Source organism: Argentina silus, assembly GCF_951799395.1.
Source record: "Argentina silus genome assembly, chromosome: 1".
NCBI lineage: Eukaryota > Metazoa > Chordata > Actinopteri > Argentiniformes > Argentinidae > Argentina > Argentina silus.
In genome coordinates this window covers 35313271-35339416 of record NC_139655.1, presented here as the reverse complement: position 1 = coordinate 35339416, position 26146 = coordinate 35313271, and the positions used below count along the sequence as shown (strand labels likewise).

Sequence of the window (26146 nt, the reverse complement as noted above, 5' to 3'; positions counted from 1 at the left end):
ATGTTAAGGGGAGAGGCGGCTGAACACTTGGGAAGGAGTGGGAATGAAGAAGACAGGGACACATATGGTGGCGAGAGAGAGAATGAGGGAGGTGAGAAGGCCGCGGTGTCGTCCAAACCTGTGCCCAAGAAAAAGAAACACAAGCGTCAAAGCAAACATAAGAGACACAAGCACTCCCCAGAGCTCAAGGACCGGCGCCATAAGCACAGACATAAGCACAGGAGGCACAAATACAAAGACAGCTTGGTTGCTGAAGGCGCTGCTGACTCTCCAGGGAACAGTGGGGGCAACAATGATGACTTCCCATATTCCTTCTCCACTAAGCAATCAAGAATGGATGACATGGCATTGCTGGAGGACCTGGAGAAGCAGAGGGCCATGATTAAAGCTGAGCTGGACAGTGAACTGATGGAGGGCAATGTGCATTCAGGTATGGGCCTTATACTGCAGGGTTACCACTCTAGTTCAGAGGAGGATGGGGAGATTCAAGAGAGAGCATGGAACGGGGAGGACCTTTGGAGACGGGGGTCAGTGAGTAAGACCCTGACTGGGCACAAGGGCCAAGGGTCGGGCAAAGAGCGGGCTGCTAGGCAGAACAATCCCAGTAGAAAAAAGAAGAGTGGGATGGAGGGGGAGGCTGAAGACCGAATAAAAGGCTGGAGCAGGAGCAGGTCCTGGTATCATGACCTGAGACATTCTCGTAGCACAGAGCCCTCCCAGGAAAGGGCCCAGCGGTCCAAATCTCCAGCTTGCCAGTCCTCGCCAGTGGAAAGGGAGCAGAGGCTTGAAACGAGTAAGCAGTCCTCTTTACCGGCACAGGTTAGAGACACCCGAAACCAGGAACGCAGCGCCCACAACCACAAGTCAGTCGAGAGGCGGGGCAGGTCCAAGGACCGTTGCTACCTTTTCAAAGACAGCAAGGCTAGATGGCAAGAGATGGACAAGGACATGGAAGGGGACAAGGACAAAAAGGGGACCAATTCTCCCTCCAAGGTTGCTTCCTCTGAGAAAGAGAACTGCTCACCGGGCCACAGACGAAGTTCTAGCCCTCAAGGGCAGCATAGCGTCTCCCCAGCACAACAGTGGGATGACCAAGACACATCCAACACCCAGACAGCCAACCGGAGGGCCAAGCAGAGCTGTTCACCATCCCGCATCAGGTCACCTCCTAGAGAGGGTCACGCCAGTACTCTAGAGAGAAGAGGGGGAACAGAGATGGAGCATCAGAGAGACTCAACTGTCAGGTCAGCCCAATTGTTCGACCTCATGTTGATACGAGCCACAGAATTCATCACATGGACCAAAGAGTCCTCAAAATGTCTTCACTTATTTAGAAATTATGTATTTTATGTATTTTTCTTTTTGCTTACATGTAGACAGTTAACAGGCTAAACATCCTAAACAGGATACAATTATTTTCTGAGCCAGGCACAGGTTACATAAAAAATAATAACAACTAATAACTCAAACTATCTATCTAACGTTACGTAATAATTATGTATATTGATGACCTCACCCCTCTTTAGATTTTTCTCTAGCAATTATGTATTATGTATGCCTGAGGTTGCTGTTCTGCCTGCCAGTCTGTCCGTATTATCTTGTCGTTTACCCGTTGCCTTGTACTTGTTGGCCTGTTTATTATTATTTCTTAGTTTGCCGTTTACTCCACTTGTAGTAAACGGCAAAAAAGAAAAGTCATCATTCCCCTGATTTAATACTTTGTAGAGCCACCTTTTGCTGGAATTACAGCCATCAATCTGTTTGGATATGTCTCTACTAGCTTTGCACACCTAGATTGGAGAATATTTGCCCATTCTTCCTTGCAGAATTATTCGAGTTCAGTCAAATTCCGTGGTGAGCGGCGATGGACTGCTCTCTTCAAGTCCATCCACAGATTTTCTATTGGATTTAAGTCAGGGCTCTGACTTGGCCACTCAAGAACATTCACCTTTCTATCCTTAAGCCACTGCGTTGTTCTTTTGGCGGTATGTTTAGGATCGTTGTCGTGTTGGAAGGTGAATGACCTGCCCATCTTCAGCTGTCTAGCAGAGGGACGCAAGTTGTCCTCAAGAATTTGGGTGTACTTGGCAGCATCCATTTTCCCTTCAATCCTGACCAATTGCCCAGTCCCCGCTGAAGAGAAACATCCCCACAACATAATGTTGCCACCACCATGCTTCACAGTAGGTATGGTGTGTTTTTGGGTGGTGTGCTGTGTTTGGTTTTCGCCAAACATAGCGCTTGGAGTTCAGTTCCAAAAAGTTCAATCTTAGTCTCGTCTGACCATAAAACCTTTTTCCACATGGCAACAGAATCTTCCAGGTATGTTTTTGCATAGCACAAACAAGACTGAGTGTGGCACTTTTTCAGAAAAGGCTTATTTCTTGCTACCCTGCCATACAGGCCAGCTTTGTGTAAAGCTTGTGAGATTGTTGTCACATGCACAGACAGACCAGTCCCAGCCATAAAGACTTGTAAGTCCTTCAAAGTTGCCTTTGGCCTCTTGGTAGCTTCTCTGATCAATGTCCTCCTGGCTCGGTCATCCACTTTGGACGGACGGCCTGATCTAGACAAGGTATTGGTGGTGCCATACGCCTTCCACTTCTTAATGATGCTCTGAACGGTACTCAGAGGGATAGCTAAAGCCTTCGAAATATTTTTGTAGCCTTCACCTAACTTCCTACAACTTTATCCCGGAGGCCTTTTGAAAGTACTTTTCCAACCATGGTGAATTCTTGGCACTTAGTGGAATCCTCAAGAAACAGCTGGTTTTATTTTGAAGTAATCAAAACCACTACAATTGATGTCAGGTGGGGGGCAATTAGCCTGGTGTTTGATCTGGAAGTTGATTGGTTGCACCTGAGCAAGTTTGTAATGGTATACTCTAAGGGGCTTAACCAAACCAGGTATTTCACTAATTAATTTTTAATAATTGTCCAGAATTTTTTAACTTTTTATTTTAACTTTGATGATGAGGGTTATAATGTGTACATACAGCTCAAAAAAGTTAGATTTTATTTATTTTAAATTCCAGGGTGTAATGTGACAAAAGGTAAAGATTTCACAGGGTATGATGACTTTCTATAGGCACTGTATGCACTCACTGTACTGTAAGTTGTTTTAGATAAAAGCATCTGGTAATTGGCGTATATTGTTCCCTGCTCCTCAGAATGCGTAGCCGTGATGAAACAGTGGGTCGCAGGGACGCCATTCCGGCCCTTGGTGCCTGGCGAAGGCTTAGTCACTCACCTTTCAGACGGGGGTCTCGCTCGCTTAGAAGACATAGCAGGTCCCCACTCAGACGGAGGTAAGTGGAGGTGGAGAAATAGGGTGTTGAACATGGGTCTTCGCACAACCTCAAAACCACATAGCATAAGCTCTGGTAGTCTTTGGGCCTCAGACCAGGTTACTCATCACGCATTGGGTAGTTTGTAAAACCATCTCACCTTTACAGGAAGAATGTCATTCTCTGAGACTAGTGATGACAAAATAGTTTGAACTAACTTAAAGGTGTAATATGTAAAGATCAAACTTTCTAATGGTTGTAATGACTGTGTTTAATTTGTCGCGATCAGGGAATGAGATCCTTTAAAATAAATATTTTACTTATGAATGCTGTTTTGGTTGCGAGAAGCGCTTTCTAAAATCGAGTGTCTAAGGGTGACAGTTTTGTTTACAATTGGCCAGGGATGTAACTGATTTTTGCCTTCTGCTCTTTCAAAGTAAAATAGCACTGGGTTCTTCCCAGTGTTGTGGCTTGGTAGCAAACAAACTGCTGCTTTGCATGAAATTTCATGAAATTTGCGTATAGAACACCACGTTTCTGGGAATTGGACTCCCAGACCCTCCACCTAAATTGGGTATAATAGGAATAGGAATTCCAATCCTACCCGTTGTAGGTCTATACATTGTACTTTTTACTTAAAAAGTAGGTTGTTGGCACCTCCCTAAAATACATGGATATGTACACATTTGCCGATATTAGAAAACATACTATATTTAGGTTTTTATTTTATTTTCAATGTTGCCAAAGAGGTCAGCAAAGTGCATCACCTAAGATATGTTCTTGTGTGTTATTCCAGTTTTGGTGCATATCTCCACTTACATCAAAGCCTGATTTCTGTTAATGTTGTAGTTACACACATGCATTGTAGAGACACTGAGAATCACCTATTTTAGAAATGTAAGACAGACAAACAGAACTTTGACATCTCAAATAGTTTATTTGGAATAATTCAAGTAGTTACTAATCAATTGGAGAAACCAGTTGATGGGAAAACCTCCATATACAGCGGGACTCCTAGGACTGGAGTTAAGAATCACTAGGCTCTCAATATGCTTAGGGTTTCCTGTGTCCCCATGGCTCTTTTTCATAGGTTCTTGGAGCAGGACAGGCTGGGCCGCAGGCGGCAGTGGCGTTCTGGATCCCGGGATCGGAGTACGAGACGGAGCAGGGACAAAGAGGACAAGTTCAAGGGAAGCCTCTCAGAGGGAATGAGGGCCGACCAGGAGGAGTCAGATGATGATGTGTGAGAACAGTGATCTGTAGTCAATCCAAGACAGTTGATTCTGTGACAGTAAATTATCGAAGCTAGCGATTTTTAACGGACTGTAGGTGACTAGTGCTATCTTGGCTTTGTTCATTCATTTCACCAACGTTATTATCCGTTATTATCCATAATTATCCGACAGATCTCTCTCTCTCACTCCTTCCGCACTGTGTATGCGTAAGTGAGCGCACCAGCTCCATCCCTCTCGTGCTCTCTCACATCTGAGAACAAAGAAAACGCTCTCTGCCCCTCGCTTTCCATGCGATCTGCTTTGAGAAAAAACTTGAATTCAGAATAATGAAGCTGATATTCAGCATCTGTATGTGTTTAAATGATTAATCTCATTATTCATGCACATCTGAATATCCGATTCAGATTAATGTACGTCCTATAAGCTATCTGTTTTCTGGTGCTGCAGGCCTGCACTGCTGGCACTGGCTTCACTTGGGGTTTTGGGTGTTTCCATTTAATATGATTTGGCACTGATGCTGTATTTTTATGGTACTTCAATTATACCTGGCAAAGTTTGCATTTCATCTTGTCTCCCTCATCTACCAAGTCAATGTAGCGCCGCACAGAACTTAGACAAAGCCTGATGAAAAAAAATTAAGTAGAAAATAAGGTACTTGTGTATTCGTGTACATTTTCACACCTAGTTGACGTAGTATGTCATGTTTAGGCTGGAGGATTATGATGTGGATGAGGAAGACGAGGAGGCTCTCATTGAACAAAGGAGACTACAACGCCTCGCCATTGTCAAGGTGGGTGAAAATGGCCCCGCTGTCTCCCTGAGTCAACATGCACCCACGTTACCACACAGAAGTGTATGTGCTGTTGGTTGCTATTTCACCTGTCATGTCTGTCTACATGTCTGCCCCCTAACCCTTGCTGTGCATGTCCCTGATGTAGAATCATAGAATCATTTTCCAACGGAGAGGCAAAGAAAAGTGACGAGTAATGTTGGTGTAGAGAGCAGGTCAAAGTTGTTTCCCTTAACAATTGCTGTGTGTCGGTGTGTCTGTGGTCTGTCTGTCTTTGCACTGGGCCATCTTGGCACACGTGTCCATGTGTGTTTCCACTGACAGAAGTACATGGGAGGAAACAAGGGCGGCAACATGTCCGTGCCCTGCAGCCCTCAGAGCAGCACACGCAGCCGCTCGCCTTCTCCAGACGGCATCCTGGAGCGTGTTGCCGCAGACGTCAAGGAATACGAGCGAGAGAACATGGACACCTTCGAGGCCAACATAAAGGCCAAACACAACCTCATTTCCCAGGAGGACGGTATGTCCGCCTTTAATCAGAAAATCACATCCTGTATTTGATTTCATGTTTTGTGTATGTGTATTTGTATGCATCATGTACTGTTAAAAAATAAGTGAATGAACTCTTGATGCCAGTGGAGATGCCATTGTTAAATGCTGATTAAATGCTAACAACGCTAGTTTAGAGTAATAGGTGGGTGAATGCAATGCTATCTAGTCAACATCCAAAAAGATGGTCTCTTTTATGGGCCACAACATCCTTGGTATATATCTAATTTAATTATTTACTACATTTTACAATACATGTGGCCTATATGTGTGTTTGTGGATACTGGATTTTGTGGATACTGGAGTTTGTGGATTAATTTAATGATGACAGTCATACTTTATATGACTATCTTTACTATCTTAGCTTTATACTTTATATATTACTTGCTGTCACCACACAAGTAATTATTGTAGCAATAGCAGCAACATTAGCAGTAGTGGCGTCCTGTTTTGTTGTTTATTGTGATTGAATGAGAAATGGACTTCTACACTGCATTTGACTCAGTCAGGGGATGCTGGTGGGGGTAGAAATCGAAGAAGAGTGTCCAATTTCTTCCCCTGCATTCAGTGTCAGTTCCAAATCCAGTCCATTATCCATTCGTAATTCTTTACTCTTTTCTCTTCTTTCATAAAGGATCAAGTTCCAAGAAGCTATCGGCCCCAGATATGTTTACAGAATCAGATGACATGTTCACTGCATACTTTGACGTGAGTGTTGCTGTGTCATCCATTTTTGTATGTTTTTAGGGCACTTCTGCTTTATTGGGATAGAGACAGTATATATTGACAGGAAGGGTGGGTGAGAGAGGAGGGATGACATGCAAGATATGTCCTTGCGGTTATGTGGTATTTGCATTACTGCGCCACAAAGCGCCCAATCGCAGGATATCTTTGTCGCTAGAACAACTCAGTGAAGGATGATGAGAGTGCCGTGCAGAAAGAAGCCGCAGTATAAAGCCATCTAGGAACGTCCAGTATGTCTAGCCTACACACTCCGCCTGAGCAGGGCACTGAAATACAATGCCCTTCGTAAGTAATGGGACAGTGAAAAAAATGTTCTTCTTTTGACTCTACACTCCAAAAGTTTGGATTTGAAATCAAACAATTACTAGGTTACCCAAAATTAATGGGACAGATTCATTAAATGTCCAAATTAAGTACTCGTATTTAAGTATTTGGTGGACAGTCCTTTGCATGCAATAACTGCCTGAAGTCTGCGACCGAGTGACCCCACCAGACGCTGGGTATCTTCTCTGGTGATGCTCTGCCAGGCCTGTACTGCAGCCATCTTCAGTTGTTGTTTGTTTTGAGGTCTTTTTATCATCAGGAAATTAAATACATGTTCAATTGGATTTAAATTTGAAGATTGACTTGGCCAGTCAAGAACTTTCCGCTCTTTGGCCCTGGGTTTGGAAAAACTCTATTTGGAGGCATTTGCTTGTGCTCAAGCAGACAAGATGTTTCTATACACTTCTGCTGCTGCTGTCATTTAAGCCAGTTTTTGTGGCAGCTATTGTTATAGAAAATACAATACAATACATTTTCTCTTGCTACACCTCTGAAGTTCTATAGCCATTGTTTTGAGAAACGGCGGATAATTACAATATGGATAGCGGTGGTTTCGGAGGGAGTAGTGGGGGGAGAGCAAGAACAAAGGAACAGACCCATCTTGCCGACAGGAAGGTGGATAAGTGTGAAGTGTTGAACGCCGATTGATCAGTAAGAAAGCTCTGATTGATCAGTAAGAAAGTCTCCCCATTGTTCATTCTCTCCCGCCTCCTCTCACATAAGCACAAGCTTGTCGGTGATAGCCTTGGCGGCGCCTACCATTATGTTTAATCTGTATAAAAGACAAACCTGATAATCGCCTCTTCAGACTTGTGCTGAACAGACCGCCGGATTTACACTGAGCTTTTGCAAGCAATAAATACCAGACTCAGATATTGTGGCTACTCAAGACTGTTTCTTGAATCTCACCTCCGAAGAGCTGAAGGTACAGAGTGGTAAATCCTAGACATCCACCACACTATACATGGCCAAACCATAGCACCCCGTCCACCATGTTTCACAGATGAGGTGGTATGCTGTAAATCTTGGGTCAATCCTCTTGCAGTCACTCTGGGGTCATCCACTGTAGAAGTCTTCCTTGGCCTACCAGCCCGTCTGTGACTACTGTTTTCACCGGTGCTTTCTTTCTTTTTTAATGATGTTACAAGCTATTGATTTTAGTGAGTCTAAGGTTTTGGCTGTTTCTGATATTTCAGCCTCATAATGGCTTCCTTGACATTCATTGACATCTATTTGGTCCTCATGTTGACAGGCACCAATAGCAGACTCCAAAGGCAAATGCAAAGCCTAGAATCAATACTTGACATTAACACCTCTCTTATGCCTGCACAAATGATGTGACGGAACAGATCTGACTTACCTGAAATACCTGTCAAGCCAATTTTCCAATACTTTTGGTGTCCCGAAATAGGGGGACTATGTATAAAATGGGTTGTAATTTGTAAATGGTGAAACCAATCTGAAAAAAGAGAAGATTGAATTAAAGCAGAAAATCTCTACATTAACCTAAATTTGATTTGATTTAAAATCCAAGCTGTTGGAGTATAGAGCTAAAAGAGAAAATGCTTCCTCTTTCCAATACTTATGGAGGGCACTGTATATCCCATATGTACAAGGTTGTATATACATAAGTTTCTCAGGACAAATTTCATGGGTTCCCCAAGAGGTTCCCCTACCATTGTTACAACGTTTGCTGTGAATGTACTAGAATGTTCAGAAATGCATGGGTTATGAAGGTTTTCAAGATGTGTTCCATGGGTTAGGTATAGTATTAAGTGAGTTACCCTAAAGCTAAGGCGTTTCTGGTTTAATAAAGTAAGCAGTTGATTCTGTACAGTTGCAGTCCAGCAATTGATTCTGTACAGTTGCAGTTAAACAGTACAGTTTAAATTGTATAAATGTTTTAGTCCAGTTTCGGAAGACAGTTTTGGAAAACTATCTTTATAGTTCAGAAAAAAAATACATTGGTCTTACATCTTAAAAACTGATCTATGACCACTACAGAGTGCCCGGCTTAGAGCGGCAGGCATCGGGAAGGACTTTAAGGAGAACCCCAACCTCAGGGATAACTGGACAGATGCAGAGGGCTATTACCGTAAGTTTATCACTACCATAACATTAATCACAACCATAAAGTCATTGTCATCATTATGTTCTATGTGTGCTATTATGTTCAGATAGACATCTTTTCCACTGTAATAGACCTTGATTTGCATATACATTAGGTTTGTTATTATTTCTCAGCATGTGAGCAATGGGTGAAAGGACAGTTATGTTTGTGTGAGAGAAAATGTCTCCTATTCATCATCAGCACTAATCTCAAGTATTTTCCTGCATAACAGGTGTGAATATAGGAGAGACGCTGGACAAGAGGTATAGCGTGTACGGCTACACGGGCCAGGGTGTGTTTAGCAATGTCATCCGTGCCAGAGATGTGGCCCGGACCAGCCAGGAGGTCGCCATCAAGATCATTCGCAACAATGAGCTCATGTGAGTGTCTACCAACCTAACCCTAACCCTAACCCTATCTCTAAAAATCAAGAATCGTTCCACGATTTATAAGACGGGTAGTTCAGGCGAAGCGGTGCCATGCTAGAATGATGACACGTAGAGACAATGGGTAAAAACAAATTTTGAAAACGTAGTCTCCAAGCCCCTGGTATAAAGCGCTGGTACCAGAAGTAAGAATTTATACAGGAAATGCTCCATCGAGGCTTTGTACCATCAATGATTTCACTTCAATACAAAGATTTGACTGTTTCCCTGGTGTTATTAATGACACATCAACCTTACAGGAAAGCAACCACGGATATATTTTTTTCATTAAAATGTTAAGGGTACAAGACTGTACAAAAATACCACGATACAAACTACTACTATATTCCAAGACCAAACACTGGCGCACAGGAGACACTGAACCTGATGTGATACTTTTTATAATGTGAAATAATATGATTAATGTCTAAAATAACAATATAATGTTTGGATTATAAATATTACCAATTAATTTTGTGATCAAAACCGGGCAAGTGTTGAGTTATATTAGTATTTTGAGTGTTGAACACGTCACCTCAGTTTCAGCCACCAGTCGTCGCTGTTTCACACCTGTCGTTCGACATATCCACTGTCATCAGTCTACCTAGAATAAATGGGAGAAAGAGAGAAGTCTGTGTCCTGGGCCTGGCTTCACTCCTGTATGCCTAGACTAGAGGTATGCAGCTGATTGGTATATGCAGCTGATCACAACTTAATATGTTCCCTAATCCGGGACCGTATCCACCCGGGGGCTTCCCCACCTCTAACCCTTCCCTCTACCCTAAATTAGGGTTTGAATCCCTGCATCTACACTTATATAAAGACATAAACATAAACACATGCACACACTATTTAGGCCCCCACATACACCGTTCCCTTACCTTACAGAAAACATTTACCCTAGATAGGGCATCACACACACACACTGATGGGGTGGGTAGGCTGATAGGTTGGTTGTAGGGTTTAAGTTAAAGATAGTATTGAGGTAGTGGTGTTGAGGGGGGTGTTTCCAGGACGCTGGACTACACAGTTAAGCCTTCTCGAGGTGTCGTGGGCCTAACTTAACGAAACACCGGTGACAGAAGGTGCCCACTTGATAACCCCAATGACATGCTGCTTACCTCAGTTGGCTAGAGTAGGTAACCGGTGAATGGTACCACCTGAGGAATGACTCCGTAGACCTATGACGGCGTAGCCTGATGTTTGCTATGGTGTTGCATCGAATGGTGGATATATCACTCGCTTTGTTGGTTTGATTTGGCCTTCTACATCTGTTTTACCTTGGATCATGGCACAAGGGATTATAACATCTTGTCCTGTGTATTAATAAATGCTAAAGCTAGCTTAGGCTAGTGACTGTTGTGAATAGAGCAGCTGACAACTAGGGAAAGACCTTGTGACAGAATGGAAAGACAGCTGACAGGAGGAAATAGACCCCACCGGGGCGGCATTGGGTTAGCAACTCAATGCTGCAGTAACCAAGGTTGTATAAACCTAGTGGTTACACCCTACCTAGCTACAGAAACGACTTTGAGAAAAACACCCCTAGAGTCTGCGAGAGCGGGGGCGGAAGATGACTCATCTATGGCTAACATGGTTATTGACTCTGGAACGGACCTGACTACGAGTAGGGAAAACATGGCTGTGGAAGGCACTAGATCAGAGATGGGTGGGAAGAAGCTCCAAACTTGTTCATGCGGCTGGCAAAAGGTAACAACTTTGAAGGGTCTTAGAATCCATCAAGGGAGGAGGAAGTGCTTGGTAGAGGGAACACAGGGATCCCGCATTGACAATTATTTCCTCAGAAGTATGTCAAGTCAGTCGGTTGAAGTCCAGCGGCAGGAAGTAAACCACAGTTCGCAGGACATCAGCACCCCTGAAGTAGGTCCTAGCACTGAAGAAGACAGAGAGACCAGCCAGCCCAAAAGGGAAAAGATTAGTGCCCAGAAGCCGAGAGTTAAATGGCCAGGGGCTTCAGAAAACAGGGTATGGGAAGGTATCAACAGTGACTTGAGTAGGATTTTAGACAAGTTGAAAGGTACTGCCGAGAGTAAACTGGAGAAAATGGGCGATATTATCTATGATTATGGAGCAGAAAGATTTGGCGTGTCCGAGAAAAAGAAGAAGACAGGTACTGAGGTAATTAAATCTAGGCGCCAACAGGAAATGGATAGACTTATCAGGGAGAGAAGACAGCTCAGGAAACAGTGGAGGAAAGCTACAGAGGCTGAGAAGGAAGGGTTAAATAGGCTGCAGGTAGATGTGAAGGAGAGACTGGCAGTGTTAAGAAGAGCAGAGAGCATTAGGAAAAACAGGAAAAAGAGAGAGCGAGCTAGAACAGCATTTTACAAAGATCCATTTAGATTTGTGAAATCGTTATTTAGTAAGGGGAAAAATGGTAGCCTTAGGGCTCCAAAACAGGAGCTTGAGGGACATCTGGAGGAAGTGCATAGAGACAGAGAAAGGTCTAGACAGCTACCCCTCCCCCCTGACATTCCACCTATTGGAGAGATAACCAGTCAGTGTGACGATAGCCCACCTAGGTGGAAAGAGGTACAAGAGATAGTAAGGCGGGCTAGGGCGTCTTCAGCCCCAGGGCCCAATGGAGTCCCTTACAGGCTGTACAAGAGTGCGCCAGATGTGCTGAGGTTCTTATGGACATTGATGAAGGTAGTCTGGAAGAAACAGGTTATTCCTAGGGCATGGCGTAGAGCAGGGGGAATTTTTATTCCCAAAGAAAGAGACTCTGTAGACATTAGTCAGTTTAGGCCTATAAGCCTTCTTAATGTGGAAGGGAAGGTTTTCTTTAGTGTGGTGGCACAGAGGTTGTCTAGTTACTTAGTAAAGAATAGCTTAATTGACACTACGGTGCAAAAGGCTGGAATTCCAGGCTTCTCTGGGTGCTTGGAACACACCAGCATGATTTGGAATCAAATTCAGACAGCTAGACATGAGAAGAAAGACCTTCATGTGGTATTTTTGGATCTGGCGAATGCTTTTGGGTCAGTACCGCATAGTCTGTTATGGGAGGCGTTTGACTTTTTTAAAGTGCCAGACAGTATAAAGAGGTTAGTTAAAGCTTACTTTTGTGACATTCAACTCTGTTTTACTACAGCAGAGTACACTACAGCTTGGCAACAGCTAGAGATAGGCATTATGGCAGGCTGTACAATTTCCCCTTTGGCCTTTACCATGGCAATGGAAGTCATAATCAGAGCCTCGAAATGGGTAGTGGGTGGGGAAAGGTTGCAGGGAGGGCTGCGCCTCCCACCAATCAGGGCTTACATGGATGACATGACAACTATGACATCAACAGCCCCTTGTACTAGGAGGCTACTGGATAAACTAAATAGCAACCTAGAATGGGCTAGGATGAAAGTGAAGCCAAGCAAGTCTAGGAGTATCTCCATTGTCAAAGGGAAGATAGCTGATAAAAAGTTTTTCATTGGTGGGGAAGTGGTTCCAACAGTGTTAGAGAAACCGGTTAAAAGCTTAGGAAGATGGTATGACGCAAGCCTCAATGACAAGAGTCAATGTGAGGAGTTGAGGCAGGAGATGATTCAAGGCATCAAAGGTATAGATAAGTCAGGGCTCCCAGGCAAGCTAAAGTTGTGGTGCCTACAGTTTGGATTGTTGCCTCGGCTGATGTGGCCACTGACAGTTTACGAGGTTCCCATATCGAAGGTTGAAAAAATGGAAAGGTTGATTAACTCTAATATTAGAAAGTGGCTTGGAGCCCCGCGCTGTCTGACCAGTGTGGCCCTGTATGGAAAGGGCATGCTAGAGCTGCCGATTTCTAGTCTGACAGAGGAATTTAAATGTGCCAAGGCTAGACTGGAAATGACTCTAACCCAGTCAAAGGACCCAGTTGTTAGAAGTGCAGCGCCCATAGTTAAAACTGGAAGGAAGTGGAAGCCTAAAGAGGCAGTGCAACAGGCACAGGCAGCCCTTAGCCATAGGGATATCATTGGGCAGGTTCAGCATGGACGTGGAGGTCTAGGGCTGTGTGCAGGAAAACCTGTGTGGAGTAAGGCAACAGCAGTAGAAAGGAGGAAACTGGTAGTGGAAGAAATACACAGACAGGAGGAGATGATAAGATGTACAAGGGCGGTGGCACAGGCAAAACAAGGCCAGTGGGTAAACTGGGAGAGTGTAGTGAAGAGAAGCTTGAAGTGGAAGGATTTGTGGAGCATGGAGGCAAGCAGAATTAAATTTATCATAGGGGCTACTTATGACGTACTGCCATCTCCCCAAAATCTTAATCAATGGTTGGGTGAGGATGCTGCCTGCCCGTTATGTTCCAGCGTATGCACACTTAGGCATATAATGACTGGGTGTAGAATCAGTCTTTCTCAAGGGCGATACACGTGGCGTCACAATCAAGTGTTGAAATGTTTAGCTGCTGCAGTTGAGGGAAAACGGCTAGAAGTAAACTCGCTAGCTAGTAGTGGCCAGCGGAAAGACATTGCATTTATAAGAGAGGGAGAGACTGGCGTAAGGAGGCCAGGGCGCAGCTGCGCGCAGGGACAGTTGCGAACTGGCGCAGATTGGAAGTTAAAGGTAGATTTAATTGAACAGCTAATCGTACCCGTACCGGCTGAAATTGCTAGCACTAATTTGCGGCCAGACATGCTGCTGTGGTCTGAAGCACAGAAGCTAGTTTATATTATCGAACTCACGGTCCCTTGGGAAGACCGGGTTGACGAGGCTTATGAACGAAAGAAAGCTAAATATGCAGAATTAGCGGCAGACGCGACACAGCGTGGGTGGACCGCTTTTGTTCGCCCAGTGGAAATTGGTTGTCGAGGATTTGTGGCCAAGACAACCTATGCACTGCTAACGGAGCTGGGTATTCGCGGACGAGAATTGAAACTGGCGATAAAGAATATGTCGGTAGCAGCGGAGAGCGCTAGCCAGTGGCTGTGGCTGAGGCGGAAGATCAGTAGCTGGGGTTCCCGTTAAAGGTAAGATGCAACAGCGACTTGACTAGAGCATGAGGTAGCATAGCTTGGCATTGTTTGGCTATATTAATGAGAAGGCATCGTGTCATATTGTGGTGGTGAGGGGTTTTGTACTGCCATTGTTTGGCTATATTTATGAGAGGATATCGTGTCATAGTGTGGTGGGGGGGGTTAGTACTGCTAGCCAGTGTAGGCTAGCCATGAAGTTGCACGGACACAAACATTCCCCCACAACATAAATAAAGGGCACACTCACCCCTCCTTTCCCTAATCCGGGACCGTATCCACCCGGGGGCTTCCCCACCTCTAACCCTTCCCTCTACCCTAAATTAGGGTTTGAATCCCTGCATCTACACTTATATAAAGACATAAACATAAACACATGCACACACTATTTAGGCCCCCACATACACCGTTCCCTTACCTTACAGAAAACATTTACCCTAGATAGGGCATCACACACACACACTGATGGGGTGGGTAGGCTGATAGGTTGGTTGTAGGGTTTAAGTTAAAGATAGTATTGAGGTAGTGGTGTTGAGGGGGGTGTTTCCAGGACGCTGGACTACACAGTTAAGCCTTCTCGAGGTGTCGTGGGCCTAACTTAACGAAACACCGGTGACAGAAGGTGCCCACTTGATAACCCCAATGACATGCTGCTTACCTCAGTTGGCTAGAGTAGGTAACCGGTGAATGGTACCACCTGAGGAATGACTCCGTAGACCTATGACGGCGTAGCCTGATGTTTGCTATGGTGTTGCATCGAATGGTGGATATATCACTCGCTTTGTTGGTTTGATTTGGCCTTCTACATCTGTTTTACCTTGGATCATGGCACAAGGGATTATAACATCTTGTCCTGTGTATTAATAAATGTTGGCGATGATTAAGCATGTTGGAGATGGGTCATGATGAACAAGTGTGCAGTTTGTGAGGAGACTCAGCACCGGAGCAGCACGGCCTCAAGGGAAATGTAGTTCATTAGAGCTCTTCGTCGGTTACTAACTCCTAACTTTGTTGTTGTAGTTATATCACACATATATTGTTAGGCTTAATATATATATTGAGCGTGATTTGATCTAATACATTTTCCAATACAGGTTGGAAATCCAGATAATGAGGAACAGAGCAGCACTTCTAGTACCAAAAGTAGGAGAGGAGCCGACTTCAGCTCTCTATTCAGCAGATACTGCAAAGTACATGACAGAATACTACCATGATCACTTTTTTGAGTCAGATAGTCCACTAAATTCCACTGTGCATCTCTCTGTCACTTTTCTTGAGTCTGAGTGCACTCAATTTATGATGCCGCGTGCACCAGGTAGCACAAAGATTACAGATTGGTAGAAAAAAGTTATAAAAATGACCTGAGTGTCCCAGTTCAACAGCATAAGCCTATGTTACACATTTTGTTCATCAACACTTTCTTATTCACAATTATTTGCAAATGTTGCAGTGACATTAACATTTTCATTTGTAGCAGCTCTATCAATTCATCTAGAAGCTCTTCCATTGAAATAATATACTTAATATCAATTGTTCATATTTGAATGGCAATTTTATCATATTTTAATTATTCCAGGTGTAATTTTGAGTTAAAAAAATAAAATGGACATTTTGTAGGGCCCTACATAAAACTGGGAAATAAAAAGTACAGTACTCCAAACACAAGCCCTGTATAAAAGTTACGCCCACAGGCCTGCTCATAAAGAGGGATTCGTTTTTATTTTATTTTATGTTATGTTTAACCGCGACCCAAAAACCGAGGTATGAACTGAACCAAAAAAAACAACCTTAAAACATAACACAATACAATTCAAAATACACACATTAATTAATCTAAATAAGAGCATATCTCTATGAGCTGGTCCCTAACCAAGGACTTCAAAAAAGGGTAAGGGACCATGTTCTCCAACCTCAGTCTGCAGATAATTTCATGTCTGAGGAGCACAGTAGCTAAAAGCAGTTTTTCCCAATACTGTAGACACCCTCAGGATGTCCTCGCACAAAAAGCAATGATGTGAGGTAAAATGGGAGTTTTAAAATAACTGCTTTATGTAGACTTATACAACGGGTTTGATCAAAACAAGAAGCCGTGCTTTGTTCCCTGGTAAAGTAACAGCTTGACGCTTTTTACCTGTGTAAAATACATTGCAGTCATATCCCTGCTAACACTCGAATTACTACAATTTGTTTATTACGTTACCTTACGACAACAGTGGTCGTTTCAAGAACTATTTCTGAGCACAGGGCAGAAACTACCACAATCATAAATACATACTTAAGGCATTGTTTTCTTGTCACATTGTTTTCTTTGTTTTCTTTTGTAACCGTTGTATAAAAGCAATAAGGCACGGAGGTCTGTGCTTTATCTAGCTCATGGGTTGCTGTGTTGTAATTTCTGATTGGTGAATCCAATTACAAACTTTTGAAGGGTAGAGCCAAAAGAAGACAAAATGCTTCACTGTCCCATTACTTGTGCAGGGTACTATAGCTTTGTCCTCATTCAGAAATCTCGATTGAGATTCTGGGGGCGTAGGAAGGGAACTCTGGGGCTGGGAAGATCTACTGCAAAGGTATTGCGATCTTATCTGTCCACAATACCTTTTTTTCCAGACCTCTGCAGGCTTTTTAAGCCTATAATCAATACTAGACATTGACATACTCTCTTATGCCTGCACAAATGATGTGAGGGAACACACTGGACTTACCAGAAACCCCTGTCAAGCCAATTGTCCCATTACTTTTGGTGCCCTGAAATAGGGGGACTACGTATAAAAAGTGTTGTCATTTCTAAATGATGAAACCAACATAAATACCATGAAATAAAAGCAGATCCTTTCTACTTTAACCTCATCATAGTTTGATTTCAAATCCAAACTTCTGGAGTATAGAGCCAAAAGAAGAGAAAATCATTCACTGTCTCATTACTTACGCAGGGCACTATATGACTGTTCTTGTACAGCTTTTTGTTGTTATCTTGATGAAATGATTATTGAAAAATGTTTGTAGCCCTGTTTTAAGAGGGCCAGGGGCAGTGTCTCTTTCTGAGGATTTTCTTGCAGGAAAGGGTTAGTCTTTTTGGAGCTTTGTGAGTAGTGTTACCCTCAGTTCAGATGTTACGCTGGCGGCAACCTGAATGTAAATTCTGAGCAGGATAGCATGGGACAGGCTGAAATTGTACCATCAAAGGTGTGGCAAGACAAACTACTCAAAGTGCTTAGTGCTCCATTGCTGCTAGGAATATGAAGGTATTACATATTTCTGAGTTTTCCGTGACTTTAGAGAAGCATACAGGGACACCAGTATCCTTCCAGAGTAGAGATGAATGTAACCTTTGGATGAGACTCATCAGTGGGGTATTTCCCCCTGTCCAACAGGCAGAAGACGGGGCTCAAAGAGCTGGAGTTTCTAAAGAAACTCAACGACACCGACCCAGACGACAAGTTCCACTGCCTGCGCCTCTTCAGACACTTCTACCACAAACAGCACCTTTGTCTGGTCTTCCAGCCTCTCAGGTAAAATAGGGCAGTGTCTTCCAATCCATTTCTTGGTGACTCACATTAGCCACATGTAACACTATGACGCTTTATCCAAGAGAGCCAGTGTATGCTTGCACCAGAGAAATGTAAAGCAGAGAAACTCAACCAACCATTACTCCCTGTTTGCAGCACGTTTTCACATGCACTAGCACGTCTGCACGGCACAGCATGCACTGGCTCTCTCGGATATAACACCATAGTGTACAGTACATGCGGCTGATGTGTTCCAGCCTACAGTAGGTCTGTCCGGTGTGTAAGGGCTGGGTTAGAGCATAATTGTTGAGCATAATGCTCTGGGTATCAGTAATGCACTAAGAGGGCTTCATAAGCTTTTTCCTTTTGAGGCTCACAGAGATTCTATCTCTGCCCTCCTGTACTAAATCAGAGATGTCATTTTTCAGAGTATGTTGAATGTTGTATATTCGATCTGCTGGCTAAATATTTATCTGCAACAACATTTTTATTTTTGTGATTTTCACGTTGGCATGCTTTTCTGTGAATCAATTGATTGGCGTGCAAACTTAATTAGATCTGGCACCAAGTACTCTCTTTCACATTCTCCTCCAGTATGAATCTGCGGGAGGTGCTGAAGAAATACGGTAAAGATGTGGGCCTGCACATCAAAGCTGTGCGGTCCTACAGCCAGCAGCTCTTCCTGGCCCTGAAGCTGCTGAAACGCTGCAACATCCTGCACGCTGACATCAAGCCTGACAACATCTTGGTGCGTTTGTGCACCCTAAACCTACCGTAACCCTAACCCACAGCCTCATGATTATTTAAATTCAATTTTGGGTCTAATGAATGCAAAGTCTTTGCACATTGCAGAAAATTAATACATTTCCTTTTCTTACCTTGTTTTTTTTACACAGGTAAATGAATCAAAAACCATCCTCAAGCTCTGCGACTTTGGCTCAGCATCAAATGTGGCAGATAACGACATCACACCCTACCTAGTTAGCAGGTTTTACAGGGCACCTGAGATCAGTGAGTGTGCTCCTCTTTACATTAATTCTCTTATATGAATTTGGTCAGTCCTGCAGTATTTCTGTAAAATGCATAGCTAGTTAGGAAAAACACTTTATGAATCCAATCCATTATGATTAATATTATATTTTTTCCTCAGTAATTGGGAAGCCTTACGATTATGGGATTGACATGTGGTCAGTTGGCTGCACATTGTATGAACTTTATACGGGAAAGATCCTTTTCCCAGGAAAAACCAACAACCACATGATGAAGCTTGCCATGGACCTCAAGGGCAAGATGCCCAACAAGGTAAATGCACACCAGTCAGGTTTTAGGACTGGACAAGGCACCATACCTGCTGCTTCCCTAGTTATAAATGACATTGTGACCTCTCTGGATAAGAGACAGCATTGTATAGTCCTCTAATTGACCTCTCTAAGGCTTTCGATACTGTTGATCATGTCCTCCTATTGCAGAGGTTAACTGCCATTGGTTTGGATCTATCGGCATGTAATTGCTTTCAAAATAGAAGGATAGGACTCAATGTATCTCAGTTGATGGATTTCAATCTAGTCTTCTCAATATTAATAAAGGTGTTCCGCAAGGTTAGATTCTAGGTCCATTGCTGTTTATCATTTCCATAAATAATGTTGGTTTGTCATGAACTGCTGTCTACTCCTGTGCCCCTTCAGCTCACCAGACCATTCTTCAGAATGGTTATGATTCTATTAAAAAAATACTTGCTGATCTTAGTTTATGTTTTTCTCTAGATCCCGTAATATTGAATACAGTGATCAGCATAATTTGTACCCTGAAGGGAGCCCAAATTTAACAAGTCCCTCATTATAAGTACCTGTGTATTTGTATTGATGTTAAACTTTCCTTCAAAACGCACATTAAAAAACTGATCAATAATTTGAGAGTTAAAATAGTTTTTTGTATAGAAAGAAGTCCTGCTTCACTTTTGAGAGTAGGAGGAAGATTGTCCAGGTGACGCTCCTCCCTGTCCTCGACTATGGTGATGCAATTTACAGTGCCTTCGGAAATTCTTTTAATTTAATCCATTTTAAATTGAGTCTATAACACAAAATGTGGAAAAAGTGAAGGGGTCTGAATACTTTCCGAAGGCACTGTACAGGCACGGAGTTCTTAAACCACTAGACTCGGTTTATCACTATGCTCTGCGGACATTTCTAGGGATAGTTTCCACACCCACCGTTGTCTTTTGTATAGTATCAGTCTGTGGGTTGGGAGTCTTTGAAGGGCTTATCATTGGATTGTATTTATTTGTATATTTTCTCCCATTTTATCTCACATTATTGCTTTCATGGCGACCTTGTGGTGATCAGACACACTCTCAGAGCTTGCTACCTTTTAATGTCCCATGGGTGTCCACAGAATTAACTGCTCCTCAGACTTGTAACGATCTACAGGGTAGATTGAGGTTGGAGCACTTGGTCCCACACAGATGTTTTAAATCCTTGGTTAGGAACCAGCTCACAGAGGCATGCTCTTGTTTTGATTAATTAGTGTGTGTATTTTGTGTGTTACTATGTTGTATATTTATGTTGTTTTGTAATTGTATTTATATTGTGAATAGGGCGCACCTACAAAAGAGACCTTGGTCTCAGTGTGTTTCCCAGGATAAATAAAGGTTAAATAAAAGTATCTGTCCTCCACTCATACTGATGATACAAGTTTGTTTTCTTTGCAATTTTGGAAATTGTTGTCACAAAATTGTGCAAATAATGATGTGACAGAAAATTATCTGAAAGGTTAAACGCTCACTATGCCATCACTTTGTTGCTCTTACTGAGTTTGTTGTGAAATGCATATTAATATTATGTCCGTTTGGTGACATCTGAACACAGTTTTTTACAAGTTTAGTTTTTTATTAACTTTTCCCCTTGTGCCTTTACCTCCCATCCTTTCCATGAGCTCTGTGCCATTTTCAAACTAGCTCAATGGAAAATCACAATCACAAGATCGGATTTTATATTGAATTTGAATTGATTTGGAATTCACCATTGATCTTCAGGGAATAACACACAATCTATGTTTTTAGTGCTCTCTTTTCACATATTTTGAAATTATGCTCAATAAGGAAGCCACAAAATTATGATGTGATCACACTGTGCTCAAAATTAATTATCATGTTTTTACCCCTTCACAGATGATCAGAAAAGGCCTGTTCAAGGACCAGCACTTTGATCAAAACTTGAACTTCCTGTTCATTGAAGTAGACAAAGTAACTGAAAGGGTAGGTAATTTATTTAGCCTTTTTAATAAAAATGTGTGAGTGTAATTCCCCTTTTCACATTGTTGTGTTTTTTTCTAGAAAATCATGTGTTAAATGTGTTACTTCTTGCTAGTGCTATATCATATGATTTTTAACAAATGAGTGATGTAATTTCCTTGAGGATAGCACCAGACCTGGGCAAAACACATTTTTTCAAATATATAAAAAAATGTGAAGTGTGCTTGATTTGGCTTGCCTTGCATCCACATTTACACTTCTGACACTATTCGGTGCTTCCATTGTGCCTCATAAATATTTATCAAATATTCAAATACATATTTTTTCCAGTTCTAGATACTGTAGCACCAGACTTCAATCACCAAAATCAAAATGTTCATCTTCCATGGTGTAGGTATACTGTATGTTTTTGTTTTTTTTTAACATTTGTTTATCCAGGTTATGTTTCATTCATCACCCCACTGTGTCATTTACTCTTCATGATTTTTTAAAAACTTTGATCTTTACCCCTTTTCTCTTATCACAACCATTCTCCACCCTACCAATGCCCATTTCATCCTCCTATCCCTTTTTTCTTTCATCTCTCTTTCTTTCACTTTCTCTGACTCCCTGATCCTGCCTGGACCCTATGATGTATCTTCTTCCTCTTCTCCAACCTTTTTGCTTTTTTTCCTTTTCCTTTTCCAATGCCATACCTCTGTCTTTTTCTACCTCCTATCTTATTCCCTGGCCTTTTTATGCTGCCTGTCATTCCAACTCTCTCTCCTCTCTCTTTACCTACCTCCTCTCCCTCTGCTCTCTTTTCTATCCCTGTTTGCTCTTGTCTTTCCCCTTCTTTCTCTCAACCCTCTCTCAACTGTTTGTCCGCCCCTTTGGCTCTATCTCCTGCCCTGACTCCATCTTTCTTAACCATCTCCCTCGCCCTCTGCTCCACCCTCAATCTTACACAATCTCCCTCTTTCTTTTACCCCTGTTCTCCCCTCTCCCTCTTCTGTCCTCTTCAGGAGAAGGTCACAATCATGAGCACCATCAAACCCATTAAGGAGCTGCTTGCAGATATGGTTGGCTGCCAGAGACTCCCAGAGGACAAGCGCAAGAAAGTGGTCCAGCTCAAAGACTTGTTAGACCAGACTCTAATGCTGGACCCCAGCAAGAGGATCAGTATCAACCAGGCTCTGCAGCACCCCTACATCCAGGAAAAGATTTGACAACCCCCCCCCCACATACACACACTTTGCACTGACTGCGACATGCTGGTACCACCACTAAGAACGCAGTCTACCAACCCCTTTCTGCTTTTTATTTCCTTCTCAGCTTACCTACAAGATGCCATGTAAAAAAGAAAACAGCAAGCCGCAGTAAGCCACTTCAAAAGAGCGGAAAAACAATGTCCCATAGTTCACTGCCCATTTGTCCTGACCTTGGAGTATTCAATGCCCTTACCTGACCAAGATGTATGTACATTGTCTCTAGCGTCTCTATTACGGCCTTGGTCTGCTTTTTTGGCTTTGTGGGCTGTATTGTGCTATCCTGCGCTGGGGTGCAGGCCAGCATGAATGCTGTGTATATCCACATCTCCCTCAGGTGATAAGAGAAAAAGTGCCCCCACCTACCCTCCACTCAGTGCCGAAACCAAACGCAGGTCTTGGGTACTACTCAAGCCCACCTGCAGGGAAGGCTCTTTCTCAGTTAAGGCAGATTGTGTACCACTTTCAGTACACTGAAGGTAAGCTATCCCACTCATTATCTGGTTTGTTTAATAAAGCACACATTTCAGTAAAATACGATGCCACTTAAAGGATTTGATTAAATAAAAGCATAAGCAAATCGGGGGGAGGGGACATTCCAACAGCAGCACCTTCAGTGTACTTTCTGCTAGTAATGGAACAGATCATATTCTTAAGGATTTTGTTATGTATACTGTTTAGTCTCCCTCTGTTAGATATTGCATGCTGGCAGTTTTGGTATGTGTACAAAACCATGTGTTGCATTTTTGTAGGTGTTTTTCTCTAAAAAAGTTAGACTATTTAAAAGTCCTTTCTTCCTTTTACCATTTGTTCTGATGTTTGTGTGTGACCATGTTGTCTTTTGATACAGGGATATTCCTGCTCTGATCCTTGATTCTGCTTGTTAAGAGCGGTAATTTTACTCTACTTTATTTTGTCCTTGATGTTCCTAGGAGCAAAACATAAATAAAAGACACCAAAAAAGTAGATAATGCATTTTTTCCATTTATTATTGTGTCTTGCATTTATGTCTTCCCTACGTATTGATTAAGAAGTGCAAACTTATAATGCACTGTATGTATTACTAACAAAGCAGACACTTCTATGAAGAAGAATTTACTCAGCTGGTTGCCAGCTTTGTACAGTAGTTATCTTTGACATATTTTACACTTAATCAAAGGAGGAAAAAAAAAGAATATTGTGCTTCTTCACCACTAATTAATGTTTTTGATGTTTTTCCCCCACTGTTCCCTGTGGTGGCTGAGAGGAGAGTCCAGTAGATTTCCCCTGCCAAGAGGCTCTGATGCAGCATCTTCTCCAGCCTGGCTTTACTTTCAGAGAGACAAGACCTCCACAAGGCCACTTATCAAGGTCATTTCTGATGGCATGTGTAAAAAAAAAAAACACCACGGTGATGGAAATGAAATGCTGATTGAAGATTGGGAATAAGTCTTTTACTGTTGTTTTTTTATTACATTTTTTGTTGTATGCACTAATCACACTTTCTCCCACACTCAAGGATGAATGATTGAATCCTAATTTAATGGTGCAATCCACATGATTTCCCTTGGGTCATTGATGTTTCTAAACACTGAAATATACCCCATTGAAGATTACAATTTAAAGATTTTAATAAAGAAAATGTCTCCCACACAATTTAATTCTGTGACTACCACTGTAAATATGACATCATGGGCTGCATGTGGACTGCACCCCACAGAGATAGTGATTTATTAGGGACGTTCTCAGTCTACATGACTGGTTCAAGGGACCTATTATTCATGCAGATTTTACAGATTTTACTTTTTTTTTATATAGATGTGGATTCGCAAAGCACACTAACTATTTCTGCAAAGTAAGCTTTCATATAAAACATTATCATATTGTCAAAGGAAATTTGAAAATACAGTTGCAGGAATAAGGTCAATTGGTTCCACGACATTTGTACCACTGGAGGTAGAAATCGGAGGAGGACGGCTCATTGTAATGCGTGGAATTGAATTAGGAATGGTATGTTTGATACCATTCCTAATTCCATTCCATGCATTACAATGAGCCCATTCTTACTTTTCTACCTCCACCAGCCTCCACTATGGTGTACATTGTCTTACGACAGGTGGTGTAATTCCTACGCAAAGCTCTGAGCCTCAATCAACCTGTCTTGTAGGATGTGATCAATGAGTTCCGAATTTGCGATTGTACTGCACCATATCATTACTTTCTATCGGACTGTACTTACTCTATCATCAAGTCGAAAAGGCAACCGTCACAGAAAGCAAAAAGACCAAAGCTACGATTAAGGCTGAGGGCAAAGGAGAGAAACCAGAGAAACATTTCTAACAGATTTAAACAAAAGTCTATGATTAATAAAACATGTATTCCAGATTTTGATCATTAAGTGTGGGGCACTGTAGTTAGATTAGTAATAACAAAAAACATACTTATGAATAAAGCTTTAGTTCAATATGTGCTTTGTTTGCTGTGTTAAGTAAGCTTGGAATAAAAAAGTATGTGGATAATTTATGCCTGCTGATAGTGGCTATGTAACTGTTGTAGGCTATTTTGTAAATTCCACACCACCCCCCACATTAATCAGTACTGAGCCAATTTAATAGGCCATAGGCAACTTGATAACATCTGCCTCTGTGGTATTTGTTACGATTTATCCCAAATATAACTGGCTGTAAAAGAAAGACAGCAAGCTGCCCAGTGGTGAGTACATGTTGTTTGTACAGTAGACCAACATAGCAGGTATCAAAGCTGTGTGTTGGAAAACCTTGTTAGTGCATAGGAGAAGTTATGGGTCATTTTGAATTATCTGTCTTTTGCGGCTTTTGACGAGCCATAACTTCTCACTTAAAACGTAGTTTTTGGTCACTAATTGTTTTTAGAGTGTGGTTACAATGGCTTTTGTTTTGTGCAATTGCATTAAAAATGTGCCTTAAATTCTAAGGAAGCCAGCTAGAATATTATTATTTATTTAGTTAAGGTGAGTGGACTCCATGTATTTGTTGTTTATCAGACAGCACAGAAATAGATGGGGAGATGGTGGCAGTATAATGGCAGACACAGGGATTGAACCCAGGCTACAGTGATGGGGAGATGGTGGCAGTATAATGGCAGACACAGGGATTGAACCCAGGCTACAGTGGGAACGTGTGCTTGGAGGCACAAGTACTACTGTAGTACTCAACCACGCTCAGGTACCCGGCTACATTTTAGTTGGAGTTAAGATGTACGTGTATCTGTACTAGCAGCAGAGAGATCCACTGAACTTGGTGGTATAGAAACTAACATTTTTCATTTGTCATTTATCAGAAATGTTTTTTCTCTGTTTTGTTTTGTTTTTCAAATGAAGGAGCACTGAGGGCAAATCGTGTTTCTTTTTCTAAGTTAATTCACTTAAACTAAGGTGTGGAAACTTCTCAAACAAAAAAGACACATGAAAGTTACTCCTGTTGATGACCTTTAATGGGTTATTTACCATTGTATTTCGACTTTTTGTGTGCTTACATATTAGGCACAAGACACTAAAAGGAAATGATGATGACTTCATACACCCGTCTCTGGTTCTGAATAACCCCTTTGTATTGAGACGTTAGTCCACTGCTTTGAACACTAGGGGGTGCTTGAAGAAAATAGATTGATATGTTTCCCCCATACTGTACTATTATACTATACTATTACTGTATACACTGTACTACTATTACTGTTATGTGCTAGATTTTTTG

The 26146-nt window shown here is 42.2% G+C and overlaps 1 protein-coding gene across 1 annotated transcript; it reads left to right on the top strand.

Annotated features, from left to right (window-relative positions):
* Positions 1 to 22467, top strand: prpf4ba (pre-mRNA processing factor 4Ba; the record flags this gene model as incomplete). The annotated part of the gene is made up of 14 exons (XM_083689875.1): positions 1 to 1244; positions 3170 to 3307; positions 4377 to 4529; positions 5230 to 5311; positions 5636 to 5831; positions 6495 to 6568; positions 8933 to 9023; positions 9271 to 9418; positions 17805 to 17942; positions 18534 to 18687; positions 18836 to 18950; positions 19090 to 19241; positions 21106 to 21192; positions 22194 to 22467. 14 exons carry the CDS (start codon positions 1 to 3, stop codon positions 22395 to 22397), a joined length of 2976 nt encoding a protein of 991 aa, XP_083546001.1. The 3' UTR covers positions 22398 to 22467.
* Between the last annotated feature and the right edge of the window lie 3679 nt (positions 22468 to 26146).